This window comes from Physcomitrium patens, chromosome 8 (assembly GCF_059467195.1).
Source record: "Physcomitrium patens ecotype Gransden chromosome 8, ASM5946719v1, whole genome shotgun sequence".
Classification (NCBI taxonomy): Eukaryota; Viridiplantae; Streptophyta; class Bryopsida; order Funariales; family Funariaceae; genus Physcomitrium; species Physcomitrium patens.
Genome location: NC_143417.1, coordinates 13,740,261 through 13,754,422, shown reverse-complemented (window position 1 = coordinate 13,754,422; position 14,162 = coordinate 13,740,261). Strand labels below are relative to the sequence as shown.

Below are 14,162 nucleotides of genomic sequence, written 5' to 3'. Positions count from 1 at the left end.
CAACTTCCTTGAAAACACTGCTCTCGAAGCAAAGAGCCTTAATTCTACTCAAAACATGAAGAAGGAAGTCACTAAGATTGCTTTACATAATAATTAAGAGTTGATTATTATTTGGATGAAAGTGACAAAACATTAATCCTGCAAGAATTCTGTCCATCCAATACGCAATAATTCTGTCCATCCAATACGCTGTGGTGGTGCCATTCCTCAGCCGATTTTGGATTCACGCCGCTCCGATTTGCACATCGCATGCACCAATTGCCACGTCGATGCTGCATTCGTAATGTCCTCCTCATTTCTTTCGAGACTTTTCATGTCTCGATTCGATTTTCCGAGAGCTTGAGGTCGACGGAGGAGTTTTGCTAGTGTTGTTTGGGCAGGTTTGGGCCATGATGATTTCAAGTGCTGTTTGTGACCAAAACCGCAAAATTCTGCAGCGTGTTTGGAACGTATCCTAGCGGCGCTTTACGTGGTGAAGCTGCGAACGTTGGAGGTTTCTGTGGTGGTATTGCGCTGATGTCGTAAGGCGTCTGGACCGAAAAATCATCTGTGAGATTTTGGTATGTTTCTTGTTTCGTGTTTGATTCAATTTCTGAATACTTAGGGATTTTGAACTCTACGAGTGGTTTTTAGTTACATGATTGTTGTTTTCTGCTCATTGACAGTGCTAGAGTCGTGAATTCTTGGTTCTGAAACGGTCACTAACTAACGTTGATTTAATGGAGCCAGAATTCCGCACTGCTGGCATTTCTCTTGGCTTAATACGTGGTCGTCCTTGTCGGACCTTGCAAAACAGTCCTGATCTTCATGTTGCAGGATTGGATAGATGCTTGGTTGTTGGTTTCTCAGGCGAAGGTTTATGTTACACGAAAATTATATGAACATAAGCGTATCATAATGGAGCAATTCAGAGGCGTGTCTGTGGTCTTAGTAATTTGAGCTATTACTGGTATCAGATTGTGCTCTTCAGCATAAATCTCTTAAAGGATTTTGGCAGCTTCATGTCCCCTTCAGAAAAATAAACCTTTCGGTTTTTATTTATGTGACGAGTCACTTTAATTTGTCATGAATTTCTTTCCTGATCCAATCACGAATAATGGGGTTTTATTTATCAGCACTATAGATCTTCTTTTCTGAGCTTGGATTATTTTCAAGTTGTACTTCACCAGAGACCATTTCTCCATATTCTGACGTTCGAAGCTGCTGCTATTATCACAGAGAGGAGGAAGGAAACATGGCCCAGACACCCGTTCAAACGCAGGCCAAGCCACAGCGGTTGAGGAATTTTGGTTTAGGGCTGGCGTTTGTTGTTGGTTTTATTCTTCTGCACCTAGGAGGCGTGTAACTGCTACCTTTTAATATACTCCTCACTCCAGCGCTGTTAAGATGAGCTAGGCAGACTTGGTCCTTGTTATTCCTTTTCTGTAGAACCTCTGACTAGGCAATCTCTGCTTTCGACTTTTATCACCATTGCTTGTTGATGTTAAAATGTTGTTGTATATCAAATGCGTTATTTTATTTCAAGTTGTCTCACTTGCATGTTTCATGACGCTTTGGACTCTTCGTTGACTCTTATTTGAGTAGAAAATTGATCTGGTAGCTGTTGCAGGTTTCTACTGCACAACTTACATTCAGTGGCATTTGGTGTTTCTTGTGCTCAGCCAAAGAAGCGCGAAGAGAATTTGGAGATGAGGTTGCTTCGAAGACCGGCAAGGATGATTTTGGAGACTGCTTTAACCTCGGCTTTGGTTCGTTAACATGTGCAGTGAAAATAAGCTCAAAATTCTACACTAATAATCTTCGCACAAGTATAGTTGAACGATCAAAGCAAAAGGCATACCATGTTGCTTTGCAATCCGCAATTTCAGATGGATTGGGAATGTCAGAAGCCAAGAGGAAAGCTGAAAGTATTGCAAAAGCTTTTGCGAAGGACAGGTCCAGACAAGCCCGAAGAATCTCTGGACCTCTCTTCGCAGCTGCCTGGGATTCTTTAGAGGTTCTTTACTATGGGGGGAGTATAGCGGAGGTCGTAATGCGGGCAACTGGCACGCTTTGTGGGACTTGGTGGGGCGGTTTACTGGTAATCATCATGATCGTAATGTGCCTTTACTTTCGCTTCCATTCAATGTTCAGTATGTATATATATATATATATAGAACCTGGTGCTTCAAGCTGAGTAAAAACCCTGTGTAAAACCTTAAGTTTTCTCTCTTGTCTGTGGTTCTTGTGTGGGTAGTTATCATTAGTAGGGCTGATAATTCTTTGTCATGTCCAGGGAGAGGATAAACTGGGACGAGTTGGATATCTTATTGGTAGTCAAGTAGGAAGTTGGGTTGGAAGCAGGATCGCGCTTATGTCTTATGATATAGCCAAAGCAGGTCAGTTGATCCTTTTGGAAGTCAAGGACTTCGTCACAGGAAGCACAGTAACAGATCAGAAAGAGAATGCTGAGGAGCTTTGAATGTACTTCGCTTCACCATCGCAATGGATGCTGTGCGTAGTGAGCCTGATGCGAACATAATGATTCCAGGATGGGCTTTGCCTAGGATCTCAGCAGAACTTAATTTTAACATTGTCAACAGGTTACCAAGTTAAGTAACCAACTGTCACTGGTCAGGTTGCTGCTATTCTCTGCTCTTCATAAGCCATTGCCTGTCATTCCACAAGCTTCCATCCATTAAGCTCTTAGATTAATGTTTATTTATCTTTCGATCAATCTATCAAGAAGGTGCTTCTAATGTACATATTATGCAATACAGCACAGTTGATAGTCCTAACTTGTAAACACGAAGAGCCGTTGATGTCAGTGTTTAGATGACTGTTAACTCACTGTTTATTTCAAACATATCAACATGACTTTTCTGCTCTTCTTACCTGGAATTGTCTGAGTGACCTTGTTTCGTACCTAGCGGGCCCAATGGTGTCAGCTTAAATTGCCTGAAAGAGTGGGTATTTAGTCTGACTTGGAATACACTTTTTTAAGCTGTTAATATGTCAGTGCATCTCACATCACTATCGCCAAAATTTTGTCTTGTCATCACAGGTTTGCACATAGATGTGTTCTTACTCCAAATTGTACACTATTTGCGAATAGTTAGTGGTTTTTACCAGTTCCAGTATTCTTCTGACAGTTGTTCATTACCGAGTCTGACAGAGTCTACTTTTATTGCATATTACGTACTAGAGTTATGTTGCAGCACGCAAGCGGAGCTGCCTACTGTTCAGCGGTCGTTTTCTACTCGAGTTGCTGTAGGAGTTTGAAATTTGTGTAAGCCCTCAATCACGACGGATCGTGCCATTCGAGAGTTGGAACCTAATGTGGAAACTTGTGGCCTGCTGTTCGTACGAGATGTTTCTCAAATCGATCATGATTGACTAGAAGTGCTAGGGCACGATCTGCTTTCAGTGACTAAAAGCATTCAATATGGTTACAGCAAAATTATTGACATGACCCAACGATGCCGTCTCCTTTGTGAAGAACTTTGTGTTGTTCAAACGAGGGGTTGACCGTGCTGTGAAGCTCCCTCTCCATGTCTGGCTGATTAAGCTCATTAACCACCCCGAAGGTTCCCGCCCTCTCTGATCATTGCTTTGTTCTTAGACGCTACTTGGTAAACTTCCGTTAAATCATACAAATATGTCATCTTTTAGTAGGAACCGTCTGTAGCAATGCGTTGCAGACCTTTCGCAACACTTGCAGTATTCCAGCGACTGCAGTAAGAACTTCATCGAGTCGTTTCCTGCGCTCGAGGAATAAATCCGTAGGTGCGAAGGACCTAGACCAATTGAGATCTGAAGCGCCTTTGAAAAGTTTACTGTCCTAGAGTTTTTGTGCGAGAATTGCATGAGGGTTAATAAAAGCAATAGAAGATGGTTTCAAACTTAGAAAAAGTAGACTCGGAAAGTAAACCATCAATTCATGGCTTGCTTTCAACTGCCAGGTTTGTCCTCTTAGTGCAACATTCCCTCCGAATGACGAGTTAATTAAAAAAAGAACCTGGCCCCAGATGTCCTTGCAAGCTGTCCCAGTGGAAGCCACAAACGTTAGCCGAACTTTCAGAAGGTTGGTGTCCAGAACGAGTTGCCATGATACTGTCCGAGTAAGGGGCCGAACTAACCTGCCGCCCCCATGAAGCTGGGACAGTAGGATTCTTTTTCTGGGAGGCGGAGAGCTCAAGTGTGAATCCGACCTTATAACTGTTCAACTTTCAGCTTCCCAGAACTCTTCGTCCTGTTCAGAATTTAACGGCAGCCCTCGTCCTGAATCCGATTGAGGTTACTGCTGGTAATCCAACGTGAGACCCCCTTTTTACAGCCCGAAGTTAAGCTGTAACGCCATAAAAAAGTTTACAGAACTCCAGTTCTTTGCAAGGTATATAGCTTGACCTCCTGCAACAGTAAGCCGTGGTTGATTTGCCGTGTTGGATCACACGGAAGTGGTTTGTTTGATGTGTGAGTTTTTGGTGGAGGTTTGGGTCAGTTGCGTGTGCGAGAAAGAGACCGACCCATGTGGATCGCTTGCTCTACGTACGCCAACACTTCGATGTGCGACCTCGTTCTTTAAGCTAAGACACTTAGCCCTCAAGTCTATGATGGAGAATGCCTTAGTCGTTTAAAGTTGCGCGGTCATGTGTGAAGAAAAGAGGGAATATAGCATAGAGGTTTGATTTGAATAGACTCGGTGAATACTGCGATGTGTGTGGGTTAGGGTTCTGTGGGAGGACGGGGAGCTATTCTCGATTCAAACAGACGATTGTTTGGTTTCGTAGAAAAGATGATGGGGATTATGGGATTGCCAACCTATGTAACACGGGAAGTTTCAAAATTATGGAAGAGAGGGATCATGGAGCTCTCAGTGGAATGGTTGCTACTGTTGGAGAATTGGAAGTTGATTATTGGAGGGCTGCTGTTTCAGTATGTACATGGAGTTGGTGCACGTATCGCACATTATCAACACCATCCGGGACCGTTGCTTCACGATGTTGGTTTCGAGTACCTCCCGGAACTTGGAAAAAAGAATGCGCACATAAGCGAATCTCTTTTCACTCTCGTTTTTGTTTCTTTTCTTCTGTGGTCATTCCACCCTTTCGTATTTTACAATAAGCGATTTTACACTGCACTGCTGTGGGTCAGAGTGCTTATGTGTCTAGTGATCTGCCAGTGTTTGAGAATGGCGTCGTTTATGGTGACGCAGTTGCCTGGGCCAAACTATCATTGTCACGAGGGTCAGCCAACGGCTATCTTGCCGCCCCCGAAGAACGTCAAAGATGTATTACTCTTGAATTTTCCATATGGAGTGATATATGGATGTGGAGACTTAATATTCTCCTCACACATGACATTCGCATTGACGTTCTTCCACTCCTATGTGAAGTACGGGACGAGACAATGGATGAAATTTGTTGCATTTCTGACGATGGTTGCTTTGAGCCTTCTCATCATAGCCTCGCACAAGCATTACTCTGTAGATATCGTCGTGGCTTGGTTCACCGTGTATTTTGTGTTTTTTTACGTGGATCGGCGCTTGGCTGATGCCGTAATGGGTGAGCGTGTACCAACAAGCAATGGACCTCCCCTCCTGCCAATGGTCGTCAAGATTGGCAAGGATGGCCGCAATAAAGAGGAGAAGTTGCTGAACGGCAGTGCCGAAAATGGAAGTGTTGAAGAATAATGATCGACAAAACCAAGGGTTCGATATAAGCGGATGTGTTTGTAGTCGTAACCCGAGCTCCCTTAGGAGCGTGGTGGTGAGAAGAAGTGTTTTTGACTGCTCCTTGATTGTGTGTATTTGTCACTTTTTGGAGAACCCAGAAGGTATACGTGAAACTGGCGTAGTTCAGTCCTCCATTGTTGGTGATTTTTCTTCTCAGTCAGCGGAATCCGGCAAGAGGACTATTCTTCCTGATCTGCCATGGCCTCCCTTGTTTAATCACGAGGAGAGGCCAGTGTAAGGCGATAGGATGAGGACAAACCAACCTTCTGAAAATCACTACTCCTGAGGTGATCTTCGTTCGTTCTTGCATTTTGAGGTATGTCTTGTTCCTGTATCCCAATCGGACAGTCTAAGAATGCTCTTACCACTAGCTCCAACAAATCCCTAGCTGTGGTATTGGTATCACGCTAGTGTTCGTTTTATTAAGTCAGTGTTCTCTATTTGAGAACGGGCTTGTGTAACATGTCAATATTTCTGTGCACAGCTGTGCAGGTCGATATACGAGAGTTCTCATGGTTCTGATTTTCCTTTTCCACTCACCTGATAATGTTCTTCTAACAGCTACATTTTTTGAATCTGGCAGTTAGGGGTTTGGAAGAAGAACCATACACAAGTCGATGTGCCTTCGACACCTATAACGCCATGAAGGGAGATCTGTGGAGTTTGTTTTTATTTTTATTTTTATCGGTAATCAAATCTCAGATCTTCATCTACAATGTATTTCTCTTCTGAGCTCAATCATGACGATTTGGCGACAATGTGAACTGTGATGGTGGACATTGACTGCGCTTACAAGATTTGTAGAGATTAGTTGTTAACGACGGTCTTCTTTTGGTGTAATCAGTACTGGGGCAGTTCTTGTCATCTTGAATCCTAGAAAGAGCCTTTGAAGGTTGTCACGATCAAGAATGATCAGAAAGTTCCGAGCACACATTATGAAATACTGTTGTGATGGACATTTTCACTATTTGTGGATGGAATTAGTGTTGCGCTCATACTTTTAGATTGTGTAGTGCTGTGACCTCTCGATTTTCTGGTTTAGCAAACTGCTGTTTGCAATTTGGACGAAACCTTATTCTGTATTCCATTTGGAAAGAGGATTTAATGGGAGAAGAGTTTTTACGTGCATATTTTCTTATCAGTTTCCCTACCATTGCAAGGGTCAGTTGAGCCTAATCTTGGCAGTAAACCTGGAGGATAGGTATGGAAACAATGGCGTTCCAGATGCATTCATTCTCATGCTGAATTAACATCTGTAGTTGACTTGTAACATAGTAGTGAATAACCCACATCGACTAAGAATTGTTTCGTTCACAAATGAACGACACAGTACGCAGACATTTCGAAACAAGCAGTTGTAATGCCACTGGTTGCAACCTACAAGAAGGTAAATGAGAGTACGATTAATCTTCGACTCATTCTAATTGAATCGCGGTATAGAATACCTTAACAGTATTGATAATTTGCTAATGCCTTCGTGCGACCGAGAAAGTCATACCCAGCTCTAGAAAGGCAAACACTGAACTTGTCAAAAGCATTCACCATCGATCTTCAAATTCCTACATTTGGTTATCTCCAAAGCAGTTTGGACAAATTTAATCTCCTTCCAATGACGAAATCCACGTTGCTGGGCCTTACAGTTTGTGGCATTCAATTGAAAGTTCGAATGTTGACAGTTACGAGAAATGGTGAAAAATGAAGGAGAAGCAACACAGAAGGTGTTTCAGTGGACTCAAGATGCAGTGCAAAGTTAATGAAAAATGTGCCGTAAGTTGAGAACAGTGAGTCATCATGGCAAACTACACGAAAGAAGCAATGTCGTCCTGGAGAGCATCACCGCCAGATACATTGAAAGTGTGCGTTCAGCTTGCACTGGGCCCATAAACTCAAAATAATCACGTATCCCAAGTGACTTCTTCCTTAGCTTAGCACTAATCACACTGAAAGCAACAGTCAACGACGCTCTCGATCTCTTAGGGTAAAGCATCAAGACCCTAAATTATGCAATTCTATTGCAAGTGAAGTTGTCATGAGAATTTGTGAAATGGATATCTCTAACTACCCTTCCCATCACATCTATGAAATGTTCTGGGTGGAGGTGGAGTTAAAGCCAATTTGCAAGCTTTGTGTGTATAATTTTGAATCTCACACCTTTGTTGCACTATTTGAATGATCTACCTATTAGGATATATATATATATATATATATATATTTTTACTCAGGAAAAAATATCAAAAATTGTTAAAACTAAAAATAAATTTGTAAAATATTACAAAATTTGGTTACTATTAAAATATCAAAAAATGGTATAAATATTATCCAAATGTAAAATGTTTCAAATCCAATTATTTGCTTAAACATTTTGAGTCTTAATAATATCCACTTTCTATTTTTCAATAAAAAAATCCAATTTGAAAAATCTATAAAGTAAATACAAAAAAATTTAAATAAAATTATTTAATTTTTTTCACAATTTTTTGCTTAGATTAGTTGTAAAAATATTTCTATTGATGTAAGCTTTGAAAAAAAAAACATTTCTAATTATTATCTTATTATTTAGCTAACTTCTACAATTTTTTTTAAATATCCAAATTTTGTGTAAAAGTTCACTAAATAGCAATTGCTTTGAAAAATATTATATGAAGCCAAAGAAAGAATATTATAGTTATACAAAAAAACACTTATAGCTGGAGTTATTGCAATATTATAAAGTTGCTAGAAGAAAGACAAAGATAGCTTATACTTAAATTTTTTCAACTATTTTCTTGAATTTGTTACAAATACTCACTCACATAATATATTTTTTATTAGTATTATTATTTTATTAAATATTTTTAATAATATTTTCTTTGATATTAGAAATTTTAAATCTATTTAGAGTTTTTACATATTAATCTAAACACTAAAACATTTAAAAGAATTTAATAATTCTTTCATTTAAAAAAATAAATGTTTTCAAAATAAATATAAATATTTACAAAATAAACATGTTAATAATTAAATAAATAGTAGTATATATATATATATATATATATATATATATATATATATATATATATATATATATATATATATATATATATATAGAATTAAGACCTTAAAAAAAGTTTTTGAAGTTGGTGATATTATTAAAATTGGGTACTATATCAAAAAACATTCTCAATGCATTATATGAAGGTTGTTATGAAATCATTAGAAAAATCTTATGGTTATATAAGAGATTGTTATAAATCTTATATTGAATTTAAAATATTGATATATAGCTTTAAAAATATATCATTATTTTAATATAAATTTTATAATTAATAAATATCTTTAAAAAATTTATAATTATAATTATAATAAAAAATTAAATTAAATTAATTACATTTCTTATATAAATTATTTGATTATTTAAAAAATATATGTAAAAGATTATATTATTTTATAATAAATTTTGATGATAAATATAGGATAATATAAAATTTATTCTAATAAAAGTTAAATTGATCCACCTATCACTGTACCTTCCATTTCTCATTTCAATTCTCCCATCTCCATATCATAAACTTCTCCATTTGCCATTCTCATCCAAATTCTTTCAAACAGTTGTACCATTTAATCTATTCTTCTGTAGAAGTATAAGTTTTTATGTTCACTTTCTGTCCAAGAATAAGTAAGTAAATTTAGCTCTTCTTCTTCTTCATCCACTTCTTTAGGAGATGAGTCGTGTTTAAAGTCTTCTTTTGTAGATTTATAACATTCATTAGATTATCTTGTAAATATGATAATATGAAAAGTATATCACATGCATACTTAATTACTAAGATAAAAAGTATTTGGTAGAAAATAAAAGTAGGTAGATTTTATCAAAAAATCTACTTACTTTACATCTATGAATCTTCTAAAAAGCTTCACCAAATAGATTTTATAAAATCTACCTACTTTTATTTATCTAGTTTTAATTTTATAGTACTTTTAAGTAAATATCTACTCTTTTTAATTAACATAAGAATGTATTAAGAATTTTATTATTTTTCATAAATTTCTTTAAAAATAAAGCTTGTGGATTTATGTCAATATGTTTCTTTGCCATGATTGATGTTATGGATCTACTTGAATGCTTTATCCAATGTTTTGAGTGATTGTAATAGAATTTTTCAAGGTTTTTTTTGCAAAATGAGTTTCTTGTATTTGTGCTTGATATGATGAATTGTTTAGGTGTGTATCATATTAGCCTTTGATCAAGTCAATGGCATGTCTAAAACCAACTTGAAGAAAAGAAAGAGGAGCTCAATTTACTCATTAATTCTTAAAGAAAGCACAAAAACACATGGTCCTATAAAAGAACATGTTAAATAGGGCTGCCATTTAAGTAAATTAGCACATGAATAATGGATTGAAAAGATTGGAATATAAAGATGGAGGTGGAAACGATAGATGTGAAAATGGCAAATGTGGGAAGAGGAGGGGAATTGCGGAATAGAAGTTTGAAATAAGAATAGTATTGTAAGTTGTTAAAATAAGATTCTCGGTGCATTTGAGTGTGGCAACAATTTCTAAATAAGCTTCAAATTAAGATTAATATAATCTTAATCAAATTCTAATTAAATATTAATAAAATTTAAATAAATCTTAACTAAAATAATATAATCATAATAAAATCATAAATAAATCTTAATCAAATTTTAAATAAAATTAATCAGATCTTACTCAAATCTTAATAAAATATTAATAAAATCTTAAATCTTAAATCAAACCTTAAATTCTACCAAAGACAAGAAAACTAGAGACTCTTGAGACAAGACTAAAGACTAAAAAAGCATTGATAAGAGTGAAGAAGGCTTTAGTCTTGCTTCCATATATATTGGCTAGCTAAAAGCTATATAGTAATGTTCTATAGGATCTTTGACACATGTTCCATTTATAAGACATGTGTCAAATTTACAAAATTAATTTTATATATGTACCACATCACAAATTTTACCATAAGTGGCCAACATGTGTAATACATTGTTGTATTGTAACATAACCATTAAATAAAAGAGGGAAAAAAAAGATAATATTATAGAAGATCTTAAATAAAAATATTTTATAAAATTATCTTATAAATATAGAAAATAAATAAAGAGATAGTAAAAATTAATAAGTATTAATATTGCCTTATTATATAGAAAACTTCTACTTATTTTATAGAACCATAAATAAAGAAAATAAATGTATATAAAATAAATAATCAATATAGATATTTTAAAAAAATTAAGAATAATTTTTATTAAAAATTTCCTTTAGAAACTAAGAATTAATATTCAAAGATATTAATATTCAAATATAATTAGAGAGAAGACTTTAAAAGAATTATTTAAGCATTAATTTTAAGTGATTTTAATACATATTGAGTTTTTCATGCCTTTTCAAAGTGAAAGATGTATTTAGAGGTTTTTGATTTTAAAAAATAAAAAGTGGTTTATAAATTTAAAGATTATATGAATATGGTATTAAATTTATAAATGAAAGTTTATAAATTTATTTTTGTGGTTGTTTTATGTTTTTTTTTTGATAAATTTGATATTAATTGAATGATTACTTTGAAAGATATGAAATTTTTATTGAATTTGGAACTTAAATTTTTGAAATTTAGGATCAATGAGGGTTTTTGCAATCCAAAAAAATCTAATAGTTCAATTAAAAAAAAATTGGTGAGAGAAATTTGACTTAAATGTTTATACATTAGATAATTTTTATAGCAATTAAAAAATTTAATAAAGAAAAATTGCTACTAAAAAATCAACAACTAGGTTGACAAAAGATAGCAGCTAACATCCAAAAATTTTAGGAGCTTTTTTTTGTCAATTATTGTTGCAAATTCTATTTTACCTTCTAAATTCTATTCTAACCTATTTTTTCATTGCCTTGAATTTAAAACTTCTTTGATTTTTTATTTTTTTATTATTGTCCACTTCTATATGAAGATGTGACATTTGTCTTCTTTCTGGTATATCTAATGTCTTACATAACTCAAAAAGAGATATGTGAAAAATAAGAAAAATATTTATAGACTTTGATAGATATAATCAATAAGCAATTAGATTAAGCAATTTACATATGAAAAAAAATCTAAGTCTACTATAATCCAACTTGTCATAAAGACAAATAGTCTTGATATTATAACAAAGTAATCATACCTTATCACCAATATAGAATTAAGGTTGTTCATTACAATAGGAATTTTCATTGATCTATTGTCATTCTTGAGAAACTTTCAAATGCATCTTCATTATTGCATGTAACTTAAATGAATAATTTTCTAAATCTTTATGATTATTAATTTTAAAAAACTCAAAATTATCAAATTATGGATATTAATTATAATTAGAAAAAAATTTATGAAGTAAAAAAATGTATCATGTTATTATAAGTAAACTTTATCAATGGTAAAAAAATTGTATAATCATTTTGATGGTAATTAATAATACATTACAAATATTACTCAAAAACTTGATTCAACTATTTTGTTTTTCCATCATTTTGAGATTAGAAAATTAAAGACGATTTTATGTCCACCTTCAAAATCTTAAAAAAGATTTTCAAATCTTTAATACAAATTAGATTCTTTTATGACATATTATAACTTTTAGCAATCTATGATAGGAATAGATATTATAAAAAAAATAGATGTTTCTTTATCTTTGATAGATTTTATATATAATATAAAATATGCCATTTTAGTGAAATGATTTACTATCATAAATATAAAATTATAAGAACTTGAGATCAAAAGATTCATAGTAAAATCCATGGAAACAAAAGATTATGATTATTTACATGTAAGTAATGACTAAAGAAGTCCATAAGATCAATAATAAGGAATTTTGATCTTAAAAAAATATCACATACCTGTACAAAGTTTTTAAATAACTTCTACATTTGTGGCCACTAAAAATCTCTAGATATTGGCTTTAAAGTCTCATTGTATCTAAAATGTCTTGTAATTGGAAAGTTGTGATGAGCTTCAAGAGCTTATAATCATACTTCATTTTAAGAACAAATAATTTTTATTTAAAATAGAATAAATTATTTTTAAATTCAAATTTAAAAGTATTATAAAACTTAAAAGAACTATGCTTAAAATCATAAACTAGAAGATTGGAAGATATATTTGATTGAACTTACTTGAAAAAGATTGAAACAATAGTTAATGTTGATTTTATTGATTGAAGATGGAATTGCTTTGGCTTCAAGAAAATTATTCTTTGTTAATCAAAAGTTGTATCTTTTTTTTGGTATAAGATAAAAATGTCTCAAATGAGTGTTTGACAAATCTTATTCTTTATTTAAATAATAAAAAATCTTAAAATCAAATCTTACCGAAGATATGCTCCAATTGGATTAGCAATTATTTAAAACATATAATAACATAAAATACTTAAAGTTCTTATGATCTATATATACATTGAATGGACTAGAAGTTCTTTCTAAATAATAACACTATTCTTGAATTGATTCTTTAATTATAAAAAACTCTTTGTTACGAATCTTGTAATTGAACTTAACTATTAAAATATTTCTTGAATGGAAAGCTATTAGCTAAATTTTCTATTTTCTTCCATTTATGATAATATTGCATTCAAAGAAAAGCTTGATTTCTTTATTTTTATAAAAAATTCCTTCAAAAAATTGACGCAATATAATATTAGTACAAAAATAAAAGCTATCTTCATAGCTTTAAATGTCACTTTTTTCTTCTTTATTCCATAAAAGTTTGTCTTTACAAATCAAACATATGAACAAAGCTACATCTTTAGAAATATTTTTGATAAATATTTCATAATAATTCACAAAATTCAAAAAATAATAGATATTTTTTAATATCTTTGAAATCTTTAAATTTATGATAGTTTAATTTTTTTTAAGATCCATCATAAGGCCATCATTTGAAATGATATACTATAAGTCAAATTAAGTAATATAAAATACATACATTTTTTAGCTTTACATATAGTCATGCTTCTTTAAATTTTTTTAATATATGAAAAATATTAAATTTATGCTTTTTTATATTTTTAGAATAGATTAAGATATTTTCTAAATTAAAAATATATATATTTAGAAATTCTTAAAAAATATCATTCATAAGATATTAAAAAGTAATTAGTACATTTGTGAGTTCAAAAGCATGACTTTATATTTAAAATATCCATACTTGATTTGAAATGCAGTCTTTTATTCATCTTCTTTTTTTTAATATTGACTAGATTGTATTCTCTTCATAGATTTATTTTAATATTGAGTTAATCAAGTAGTTTTGATATCAAAACTAAAAGCTACCTATTATTGATGGTAACCTTATTAAGTCCTTAATAGTCTAAGTAGATCCAAAGTGACTTGTATTTTTTCTTCACAAATAAGACAAGAGCTCTAATAAGAGATTTTAAATGATATATGAAGTTTTTAATTAGGTTCTCATTAA

At 32.9% G+C, this 14,162-nt stretch overlaps 2 protein-coding genes across 5 annotated transcripts; both read left to right on the top strand.

Annotated features, from left to right (window-relative positions):
- Positions 1–225: 225 nt before the first annotated feature.
- On the top strand, positions 226–2,880 carry LOC112286075 (uncharacterized). 2 transcript variants are annotated; one of them, XM_024527617.3, is made up of 4 exons: positions 226–560; positions 1,219–1,337; positions 1,662–2,080; positions 2,276–2,880. In XM_024527617.3, exons 2-4 carry the CDS (start codon positions 1,235–1,237, stop codon positions 2,459–2,461), a joined length of 708 nt encoding a protein of 235 aa, XP_024383385.1. In that variant the 5' UTR covers positions 226–560; positions 1,219–1,234; the 3' UTR covers positions 2,462–2,880. The 2 variants fall into 2 exon arrangements, with proteins under 2 accessions (XP_024383385.1, XP_073392040.1); XM_073535939.2 differs by lacking the exon at positions 226–560 and adding an exon at positions 816–949.
- Positions 2,881–4,108: 1,228 nt separating this feature from the next.
- On the top strand, positions 4,109–6,841 carry LOC112286074 (phosphatidylinositol:ceramide inositolphosphotransferase). Of its 3 annotated transcripts, XM_090252658.1 has the most exons (3): positions 4,109–4,981; positions 5,195–6,029; positions 6,297–6,841. In XM_090252658.1, the coding sequence occupies exons 1-2, from the start codon at positions 4,775–4,777 to the stop codon at positions 5,669–5,671; spliced, it is 684 nt and encodes a 227-aa protein (XP_090108784.1). In that variant the 5' UTR covers positions 4,109–4,774; the 3' UTR covers positions 5,672–6,029; positions 6,297–6,841. The 3 variants fall into 3 exon arrangements, with proteins under 3 accessions (XP_090108784.1, XP_090108783.1, XP_024383382.1); XM_090252657.1 differs by having other exon boundaries at positions 4,109–6,000; XM_024527614.3 differs by having other exon boundaries at positions 4,109–6,029.
- Positions 6,842–14,162: the final 7,321 nt, after the last annotated feature.